Below are 11,846 nucleotides of genomic sequence, written 5' to 3'. Positions count from 1 at the left end.
AGAGAGAGGAGAAGGAGGGGAGAGGGGGGAGAGAAGGGAGAGAGGAGAGGGAGGGGGAAGGGGGGGGGAGTGAGAGAGAGAGAGGGGGGGTGAAGAGAGGGGGGAGAAGAGGGGAAGGGTGAGGAGGGGGAGAGAGAGGTAGAGGAGAGAAAGAGAGAGAGGGGAGAGAGAGAGAGAGAGAGAGAAGGGGGGGGAGGGGGAGGGGGGGAGAGAAGTGAGAGAGAGAGAGGGGAGAGGAAGGGAAGGGGGGAGGAGAGAGAGAGAGGGGGGAGGGGGGAGGGGGGAGAGAGGGGGGAGAGGAGAGGGGAGAGGGGAGGGGAGAAGAGAGAAAGGGAGGGGGTAAAAGGGAGAGAGAAAGGGGAGTGGGAGGGGGGGAGAGGGAGAGAGAGGAGAGGAGAGGGGGAGGAGAGGGGGAAGAAGGGGGGGGGGGGAGGGGGGGAAGAGGGAAAGAGGGGAGGGGAGGGGGGGGGGGGGGAGAGGGGGAGGGGGGAGGGGGGAGAGGGAAGGGGGGGGAAGGAGAGGGGGGGAAGGGGGAAGGGGAAGGGGGGGTGGAAAGGGGAGGAAAGGGGGGGGAGGGGAGGGAAGGAGGGAGGGGGGGGGAAAGGGAGAAGGGGAGGGGGGGAGGGGGGTGGGAGGGAAAAGGAGACGGACACATCAAACAAGAAGCTGAACAATGGACTGACCACCCCAGAGTCCAGACCTCAACACCACTGAATGTGTTTGATTACTTCAGAAAATGATCAACCAGCTTCTAAGACTGAACTTTGGAGGTGTGTCTGCAGATTCTTTGAGGAACTGAAAGTGAGTCTCCTGAAAAGAATGGAAGCTGTCGCTACTCAAACAGCTGATAGTAGATTTAGCTGTTGAGGCCTCAGTATGATTTTCCTTTTTTTTTTCTTGCTGCTGAAAAATAAGTAACTTGTACTTTATGGCTGTTTTGAATGGAAATTATCAGTGAAGAGTGATCTCTGACGTTGTATAGAATTATATGAATTACATTTTCTAATACGGACAAAAATCAGAGAATATCAAACTGCTGTACTTGCTGAAGGACATGACAGGTATGGGGGTGGGGGGTGCCCATTAATAGTGCCCCTCAAGATCAGTCAAAGGAGGCATACTGTGAGTGTGTGGAGCCATGCCCCAGAGACAGTCACTACAGGGTGTCAGATTGTCTAAGATCCACACCCAAGATCATTTCTGGGTTCATTTGATGGAGGGGCTCATTATGGCAGATATGTTTTCACACAGTGGAGTTTCTTCTGAATCATGGATGCACAATTCCATGTCATCTCTGTGTACACAGCTTTTGCAAAATGGTCCATAACAAGTTCAGCCCTTCACTGATTTTGACTGTAAAGAGATGGCAATTGACAGTAGACTTATGCTTTTATTATTATTAGATGCCTTTGGTGGGATTAAACAGTGGTGACTGGATGTGTCGTATGTCCTTGTGCAGATATACCTAAAAACGAGGACCAGTTCTCACTTGGGAAGATGTTTAGGCATGTCAGATGGCATGAGACGCGAAACTGTCAGTGCAAAATACCCGCACCACTTTTTGTCTCATTCCCCACCATTACAGAGCATTAAACTTGGAGTAACGTGATGAAACAAAAGTGAAAGGGATCTGTTCTCTGAAGCACCACTGGGCTCAAATACAGCTTTCAGAGATCAGATATGGTGCACATGTACACTATATTGCCAGAAGTATTCACTCATCTGCCTTCACACACATATGAACTTGAGTGACATCCCATTCTTAATCCATAGGGTTTAATATGATGTAACAGCTTCGACTCTTCTGGGAAGGCTTTCCACAAGGTTTAGGAGTGTTTATGGGAATTTTTGACCATTCTTCCAGAAGCGCATTTGTGAGGTCAGACACTGATGTTGGATGAGAAGGCCTGGCTCGCAGTCTCTGCTCTAATTCATCCCAAAGGTGTTCTATCAGGTTGAGGTCAGGACTCTGTGCAGGCCAGTCAAGTTCTTCCACCCCAAATTCGCTCATCCACGTCTTTATGGACCTTGCTTTGTGCACTGGTGCGCAGTCATGTTGGAACAGGAAGGGGCCGTCCCCAAACTGTTCCCACAAAGTTGGGAGCATGAAATTGTCCAAAATCTCTTGGTCTGCTGAAGCATTAAGAGTTTCTTTCACTGGAACTAAGGGGCCGAGCCCAACTCCTGAAAAACACCCCCACACCATAATTCCCCTCCACCAAACTTTACACTTGGCACAGTGCAGTCAGACAAGTACCGTCTCCTGGCAACCGCCAAACCCAGACTCGTCCATCGGATTGCCAGACAGAGAAGCGTGATTGGTCACTCCAGAGAACACGTCTTCACTGCTCCACTGCTTCACGAGTCCAGTGGCAGCGCTTTACACCACTGCATTCGACACTTTGCATTATGCTTGGTGATGTAAGGCTTGGATGCGGCCACATGAAGTTTGGAGGTCTGTAGCGATTGACTCTGCAGAAAGTTGGCGACCTCTGCGCACTATGCACCTCAGCATCCACTGACCCCACTCTGTCATTTTACGTGGCTGACCACCTCGTGGCTGAGTTGCTGTCGTTCCTAATCGCTTCCACTTATTATTATAATACCACTGACAGTTGACTGTGGAATATTTAGTAGTGAGGAAATTTCACGACTGGACTTGTTGCACAGGTGGCATCCTATCACGGTACCACGCTGGAGTTCACTGAGCTCCTGAGAGCGACACATTCTTTCACTAATGTTTGTAGAAGCAGTCTGCAGGCCTAGGTGCTTGGTTTTATACACCTGTGGCCATGGAAGTGATTGGAACACCTGAATTCAATGATGGGTCAGTGAATACTTTTGGTAATAAAGTGTATTTAACCTGGCAGATCAGTGCAAAAACATGCTTGAAATGCAATAACAAATTGACCTTCTTGACTGATTACAAAACTGAAAGCAGACTTTTCATTTTCCTAGGCAAGTGAGCAAGTCAACATTCATAAAAAAGGGTCTTATTGTGTTGCCACAGTTTCACACCAGCACTTTCATTTCTGCAGGTTCAAGCCAGTGGCAATCAGCACATACACCGAAACTTCTGTTTTTTCTTAGCGATTTTTAGGCTTATCGATATTTCAGTTTTATGTGGATTTCCAATAAATTTATGATAAAGTTGCATTGGGCTAATGTTAGACAAACATATTGTTAGACAAACAAACTTTGGTTTCAACGCATATAGAGATTCACAGGGTAAATATTACACAAACTAAAGCTGATGTAGTCTGGATAAACTAATGGGTCATGTAGACATAAAGCACAGTTCACTTTCCCTTAATACGGGGGCTTTATGTGAACACTTACATTTGTAGTAGTAAACCTTTACATTAAGCAGCTTAAACTGAGCATAATATTAAGCTTTAGACTAAAACAAACTTTATTTTTTTAACGTATCCCTGATGAAAAACCCCACAGAAACCATTAAGTGTTTCTTTTGGTTTCTGGTTTTGTAAGGTGTTTTGGCTTGTGGTTTAACAGGTTACCAATGGTTGATTTGTATATTGGTAACAATATCCTTCCTTGAATGGTAATATACATGGCGTCACATACAACCAGCGCAAACAGTCACTGTTTATCTCAGAGACGTTACAGATGAGGAGTCCGAAGACTGGTTGAATATTAATGAGATTATATAAATGCATTATCCTGTGGTATAAGTGCATTCACCTGTTGTGTAAATGCATTATCCTATTGTATAAATCCATTATCCTGTTGTATAAATGCATTATCCTATTGTATAAATGCATTATCCTGTTGTATAAGTGCATTATTCTGTTGTATGAATGCATTAACGTATTGTATAAATGCATTATCTTGTATGAATGCATTATTCTATTGTATAAATGCATTATCCTGTTGTATAAATGCAGTGTCCTATTGTATAAATGCATAATCCTGTTGCACAAATGCATTATCTTGTTGTATAAATGCATTAACCTATTATATAAATGCATTATCTTGTATAAATGCATTATCCTATTGTATAAATGCATTATCCTATTGTATAAATGCATTATCCTGTTGCATACATGCATTATCCTATTGTAATAAATGCATTATCCTATTGTAATAAATGCATTATCCTGTGGTATAAATGAATTAACCTATTGTATAAATGCATTATCCTATTGTAATAAATGCATTATCCTGTTATATAAATGCATTATCTTGTTGCATAAATGCATTAATCTATTGTATAAATGCATTTTGTTGTATAAATGCATTAACCTATTGTATAAATGCATTATCCTGTTGCACAGATGCATTATCCTATTATATAAATGCAATCACCTGTTGTATGAATGCATTAACCTATTGTCTAAATGCATTATCCTGTTATATAAATGCAGTGTCCTATTGTATAAATGCATTATCCTGTTGCACAAATGCATTATCTTGTTGTATAAATGCATTAACCTATTATATAAATGCATTATCTTGTATAAATGCATTATCTTGTATAAATGCATTAACCTATTGTATAAATGCATTATCCTGTTGTATAAATGCATTATTCTATTGCATAAATGCATCACCTTGTATAAATGCACTATCCTGTTGTATGAATGCATTAACGTATTGTATAAATGCATTACCCTGTTACATAAATGCATAAATGCATTATCTTGTTGTATAAATACATTATCCTATTGTATAAATGCATCATCCTGTTGCATACATGCATTATCCTATTATATAAATGCATTATCCTGTTGTATAAATGCATTAACCTATTGTATAAATGCATTATCTTGTCTAAATACATTATCCTGTTGTATAAATGCATTATCCTATTGTATGAATGTATTATCCTGTTGCACAAATGCATTATCCTGTTGTATAAATGCATTATCCTGTTGTATAAATGCACTATTCTATTGTATAACTACATTATTTTGCTGTATAAATACATTATCCTGCTGTATAAATACATTATCCTTTTGAATAAGTGCCTTATCCTATTGTATAAATGCATTATCCTGTAGTGTAAGTGCATTATCCTGTTGTATCAATGCATTATCCTATTGTATTAATGCATTATCCTATAGTGTAAATGCATTATCCTATTGTATTAATGCATTATCCTATAGTGTAAATGCATTATCCTATTGTATTAATGCATTATCCTATAGTGTAAATGCATTATCCTGTTATATAAATGCATTATCCTATACTGTAAATGCATTATCCTATTGTATTAATGCATTATCCTATAGTGTAAATGCATTATCCTATTGTATTAATGCATTATCCTATACTGTAAATGCATTATCCTGTTATATAAATGCATTAACCTATTGTATACATGCATATCCTGTTGTATAAATAGATTATCCTTTTGAATAAGTGCATTATCCTATTGTATTAATGCATTATCCTATAGTGTAAATGCATCATCCTATTGTTTGACATGCCCAACCTTTCTCCTAAAAATCCTAACCAGTAATCCGTCTCGTAATGTACCTGATCTTCTGGAATCCATCAAAACATTGTTTTCTTTAAAAGTATTTTTATTTATCAAAGGATTTGCAGTGACAGTAATGAAGTGTACTTTTAACTTGTGTACAGGAAAAAGAAAATCATAAATGAGGACATATTTAATACAGTTACACAGTGACAGAGTCATGTGAGCTTTCTGTTTAAAGTGATTTATAAGAAAAAGCTTTATTCTCTGGTCCAGGCAGAGACCATCCTAGCACTGCTGTAATAAGGAGATGAAAAGTGCATTCCATAAAGAAACCATACGCTGATTTCACATTAATCCAGACGGGGTTTAATCATCTGTGGAACCTTCCACATTTCTAATATCAATCTGGTCTATGGCTCGCTTCACCCACTTGAAGCCGGGGTCCACACACATACGAGCTTCTTTCTTGGTGATAAAACTGCAGATGAGACGAGATTTTTGTTTAATTACACAGAAAACATTCAGAAACAGTGTAGAATATCTATGAGGAAGCAGTTCTGTTCCAGTAGCTCTGACACACATCTAATACTATAGCACTGTAAGAGAAGTGTAAACTCATAGTTATAACATAATCCTCTCATCTCAAAAATGAATATTAATAGAGCAGAAGAGGGTGAAGACCTACACGACTCCAGCTTTTGGACACTCAGTTCTTGTTTCTTCATAGGACACGATGGATCTTACTGGGATCGGTTTGTTGAAGAAATTAAAACAACATTCATCTGGTGATTTTCCATCTGTGAGGAAAAAAGAATATTATTATTATTATTATTATTATTAATTGTAGGCTTGGTAAGAGTAATATTAAAAGCCATGCTTTTGCTCAGAAATATATAAATTTATACAAAAACAAATGACTTTTTATGTGACAGAAAATGTGCTAAAGTCAAAATTGGTTTAAACTACAACAACACTTCTACACTGTTGTATGAAAAAGTTTGGGCACCCCTGGTCAAATTATGTTTGGCTAATTTCTAAGTGAAAAATAAGAAACAAACAAACAAAAAAAATTATATATATATATATATATATATATATATATATATATATATATATATATATATATATATATATATATATATATATATATATTCCCAGTATGTTAAATTCAGCAAATAAATTGAAATTGTACACTAAAATTTGCAGAAAGTGTCATATTTAAGTGTGCGGCTCTCTGTAGAGGATGTTTTAACTTATTTTCACTTACAAAATCAACAAAATATGGAATTTGACTAGGAGTGTTTACATTTTTGCATATTGCATATTACTCCGTCTAGACTGTAAGTGTAGCATCTATAGAGCTCCAAAGGTCAATTACATCACAGAAGGTTACAGTCTTTAAACCAGAAAGAAATCATGTGCCACCTTACTGGTCACTACCAAGTCTTTGTGTTTTAACAGTCAGTATTTAAACAGACAAGCAACAATGTGGACTCAATTACAAGAAAACACACAGAATGTCAGAAGTACAGGTATAAAAGAGCTGAAAACCCAAAACAGGCTTACTGTTGCCTGCGGCGAACGACTGAAGGCAGGTGACCACCAGCAGGCCGAGCAGGAGAGCGCAGTAAAGGTTTCGCATGGCTGCAGATTCGGCTCCACAGGTGATGAGTGCTGCTGATACGAGGGTAAGGGGTGAGCTTTCTCTGGGCCTCAGTGTTTTATCGGTAGATGAGGGGAGGGGGTAAAGTGCAGTCTGGGTGAGGGGACAACATAGGCGACAAAATGTTCCACTTTGACTGAAAGAGACAAAGAAACGTGCTGCTTCCACAGGAAACCTTGTGGTTTTCACCTTCAGAAGAGACAATCGAGCAGCAAACATCGCTCATTACCCCAACTCATCACAGAGCCTCGCTGAAAACCGCCTCAGATCATACACAACACGCAAACGTCAACAGCTACAGCTTTAGTCAATAAGACAGCAGGTCTGACTTAATTAGTGTGTTTGTTTACTTAGTAAACAAAAACGAAATATATTTTTATACAGTACTGTGCAAAAGCCAGACAGCACCCTTCATTAGTTTAACCCCTTAAAATCCCAGCTTATTACTTTCTAAGGCTTATTATTCAGTAACTACAGGGACTTCAATGCAAACAGGCTGAGCTATTCTTAGGTTATAGAAGTGTGTAATAAAAAAATGGGCCTGCTGGTGGGCCCTGACCATTTAAGGGGGGTTCACTTTCAGTCAAAATGGAAATTAAGTACAAGTTACTTATTTTTCTAGAGATACTTCTGAGGAGATTAGATATGACATAATCCACTTTCATGAGGAAGAAGAAAATGTGGCTCCTAACAACCACCTGGAAGACCTGGTAGACCCCAAAACTGCCCCCATCAGATAAACAGCACTTAAAGCTTTCATCTTTGAGAGAGAAGAGAAAATCAAGCTGCTTCAGATCTGAAAACATCCACAGGTGTTTCTGTCCATCTTTCCACTGTGAGAAGACGACTCAGCGCTGTGGGTCTGAAAGGATGTGTAGCTGATCAAGAAGAACCTCACTGAGAAAAGGAGACGGACACATCAAACAAAGAAGCTGAACAATGGACTGACCACCCCAGAGTCCAGACCTCAACACCACTGAATGTGTTTGATTACTTCAGAAAATGATCAAACAACTTCTAAGACTGAACTTTGGAGGTGTGTCTGCAGATTCTTTGAGGAACTGAAAGTGAGTCTCCTGAAAAGTGTGGAATTTTGGAGATGGATATTCCACATACATGCATGTAGACCACTGATAGAAACTTGGAGCATGTGGCAACCCTAAAAGTGGCATTTACAATACAGTCTTAAAAATGAATGTGCCAAATAGGGTTCTTTGTAGGGATAGAACTACCACTTTTGGTTCCTTAAAGAACCTTCCAGTCCATTAGGTACACCTTCCTTGTATCTGCACTCATTGTCCAATTTATCAGGTCCACTTACTGTTTAGGTACAGTTTGTAGTCCAAGCATGTGCACAGGTAGACCCCAGGGGGGGCTTGAGCTCCTGCCTCTCTGCCCTCAAATGGGTTAGTGCCCTCCTAGTTGGTGTATCTAACAACTGTTTTTTGTATTAACTCTGCTGTTCGTCAAGATCTAGTTCAGTGAGGTGAGGCTCAGTTTCTCCCCGGGAATTAGGTTGGAGCCCTGGAGTTAGAGTTCTAGCTTCAACAACCAAGGAACAATCACCTGAAGCTGGTCTGGCAGACTGTAGTTGGAACTAGTCTACACAGGAAAGTAGATCTCCAGGACCAGTGGACAAGGATGACCAACACAAACTGTGCAGCAGCAGATGAGCTATCACGGGTTCATTAGCTCACTCATTGTTTAGCCTGTTAATGGACTCCCATTTAAACTGAAACCAAAGTTCAATCAATAGTTTATCATTTTAAAATCTAATTAGCACAATGTAACCCCCACCACCCCCCACCCCCCAACACTGCTGCTAACCTGAACCACAGTGTTGTGGCATGTTTATACATGACTCATTGTGCAACACAGCCAGTCAGCTCTTACTCTGACCGTCACACTTTATTGGATTCTTTTTGCATAAATCAGCAACTGATTTTTCATTGATGTATTAAAAATATTCTACATCTTCTTCTGTTTGTTTTTCTGCTTATTTTTGTACTGTTTTCATGTCAGTGTACAAGGTAGAACCACAAACTTTGCAGGTTCGTACAGCCTGTGGACCAAATCAGAATGTAAACAAATGTTGGCTGTATATCCGGGTGGATAACTCACATGCAGTCAGACTAGAAACAGTTCAATTTATGGCACAGTTTACACTAAACAAGAACAGAATATATATACTTTACATCTACAAGGTGGACTGACAAGGTAGGAGTGTCTAATAGAGTGGACAGTGAGTGGACACAGTGTTTACAAACTCCAGAAACAACATCACCATCACATCAGTGTCACTGCAGTGCTGAGAATGATCCACCACCCACATAATACCAGCCCTGCGGTGGTCCTGACTACTGAAGAACAGGGTGAAAGGGGGCTACCAAAGTAAACACAGTATGCAGAGCAACAAAGCACAAAGTGCACCTAGTCCATGTTTATAGATAACAGTCATACAGTGTCAGAAACCACATTAGCAAGTCTGTTAGAGGTACTGGACAACTTCACACAGCTTGCACCATGCTAACTGGTGGGGTATAAACTTCCATTACTTCTTAGCTACATTAGATTTGCATCTATACTACTAAACTGAAGATGCACTGAAGAATTCCACCGATTTCTCTAAATGTCTTCAAAATTAGATGGTAAAGATCTAAACAGAGTCGTCCACCTCTAAAAGCTCCCTCACAGAAAGTTATTACATTAAATGGTTATGAATTCACTGCCTGATGACTGAGACGCTGTTTTACGGAAGTTTTGAGAAGATTTTGGCCTTAAAATCCATTTATGTTGGAGGGATACATAATATGCAGGGTGCTGTGAGGCAAAATAGTCCTGAAATAAAACTTATTTTTTCAGATTTTCCACTATTTTCCATCATCAACATTCCATATAGACTCAGAAGACTCGTGTAGGTTCACTGGTGGTTCTGGATAGTAAATAAAATGTCTATATTTGTGTTGTAGTCATGGCGACCCCTGGTTCCTATCACCACCACTTTAAAGACATCTGAGCCATTTCACACCAGACCACTCTGTTTACATCTCACACACTGAGTTATGGAGGAATTTTGACAAGCTCCCCTTTAAAAATGAGAAAAAATAAAACAGATAATTAACTGTGTGTACTTTGAGATAGAAGAACAAATTGGTGCTCATATGAAACCATCATAAAGAGAGAATAGAGAAAGAAAAAAGCGTCTGGTGTGGAAAAACCCGAGTCGCGGTGCAGAGCTCAGTGCAGCTCTCTGCAGGCCGCGCTGTGGTCGCCACAGATGAGTGGAGGGGCGGCTGAGCGGTTCGATGTGAATCAGGTCACATTCTCCACTTTACTCTTCGTAGAGTTTACTCTCTCTTTAGGCCCTGCAAAAGCAGCTTCATTAGCTTAATCATTGTTTAGCCTATTAATGGACTCACATTTAAACTGAAGCCAGAGTTAAATTAATAGTTTATTTACATTTTAAAATCTAATTAGCACAATGTAACCCCCACCACCCCCCACCCCCAACAATGCTGCTGCTACACCTGAACCACAACGCTGTGGCATATTTATACATGACTCATTGTGCAACACAGCCAGTCAACTCTTACTCTGACTGTCACACTTCATTTGATTCCCTTTATTTAAATAAGCAACAGTGAATTAAAAATATTAAAAATATTCTCTTTCTTCTTCTGTTTGTTTTTCTGCTTATTTTTGTACTGTTTTCTTATCAGTTTTCAAGGTAGAACCACAAACTTTGCAGGTTCGTACAGCATGTAGACCAAATTTAGAATGTAAACAAATGTTGGCTGTATATCCGGGTGCAGTCAGATTGTAAGCAGCTCAATTTATGGCACAGTTTACACTAAACAAGAACAGAATATATATGTGTGTGTATATTACATTATTCATCAGTGCCTCTTTTATGTCCTATATAAGTATTTTCAGTGAAAAAAAAATCATTTTAATTTCTTTTTTACCTCCAAAAGTTTAAAAATATGAAGTGCTGTAACACCCAACCATACATGTTGATTGAAATAAACTATCCAGCAGGTAATTTAATTCTATAAAAGTCTGAATAAAAAAGTTTGGCATAATTTTTTGTTTGAAAACTTTAAAACAAAAACCATTTTACAAAATAAGGCAACTTTAAAAGTGCTCAACTCACTGTCCACTGGAAAACCCTTATTCACATGTTCGTACTCTCTCAAATTTAAGGCAGCACAACCAAAAACAAAGGACTTTCATTTTGACATGCTTTTACAAAAGAGGGGCCAGGGTATTGCATCATAAAGAAGACCCCAAGTGACCTTCATGTCAAGGTCAGTAGCTCTTATACAAATTTAGTTGAAAATGTAATTTTTGAGTCGTGGTTAGAACGGTTCAGTTTACCATGTCTAGGTTTAGGGCTGAAATGTGTAATTATTTAAAAATGTTTATTTATTTATAAAATGTAAGTGTAAACTAAGTTCAAGGACAAATGTGTCTTTGAGTGTCTAAGTAGATGCCTGCTTAATTTTAAATTAGTCTGAAAAGTCAGGTGGCTCAACCAACCCTCGTCCTGACTGAAACAGGCAATTAAAAGCTTTAATAACACTCACTATATTCACTAAGTTCTGGAGGTTAGGGAACCGGCCCTGTGACCAGAAGGTCGCCGGTTCGATTCCCAGAGCTGACAGTACATGACTGAGGTGTCCTTGAGCAAAACACCTAACCCCCAACTGCTCCCTGGGCGCTGCGGATAGGGCTGCCCAC

At 39.6% G+C, this 11,846-nt stretch overlaps 1 protein-coding gene across 1 annotated transcript; it reads right to left on the bottom strand.

Moving 5' to 3' along the window:
* Positions 1-5,528: 5,528 nt before the first annotated feature.
* ccl36.1 (chemokine (C-C motif) ligand 36, duplicate 1) lies at positions 5,529-7,228 on the bottom strand. Its single transcript, XM_036596780.1, has 3 exons — positions 7,010-7,228; positions 6,129-6,240; positions 5,529-5,921 (listed from the first exon to the last, which is right to left on the bottom strand). Exons 1-3 carry the CDS (start codon positions 7,083-7,085, stop codon positions 5,810-5,812), a joined length of 300 nt encoding a protein of 99 aa, XP_036452673.1. The 5' UTR covers positions 7,086-7,228; the 3' UTR covers positions 5,529-5,809.
* Between the last annotated feature and the right edge of the window lie 4,618 nt (positions 7,229-11,846).

The sequence above is a fragment of the Colossoma macropomum genome, unplaced genomic scaffold (genome assembly GCF_904425465.1).
Source record: "Colossoma macropomum unplaced genomic scaffold, Colossoma_macropomum, whole genome shotgun sequence".
NCBI classification, from domain to species: Eukaryota; Metazoa; Chordata; class Actinopteri; order Characiformes; family Serrasalmidae; genus Colossoma; species Colossoma macropomum.
The sequence above is the reverse complement of the archived record's forward strand: the minus strand, read 5'-3'. Positions and strand labels throughout refer to the sequence as shown.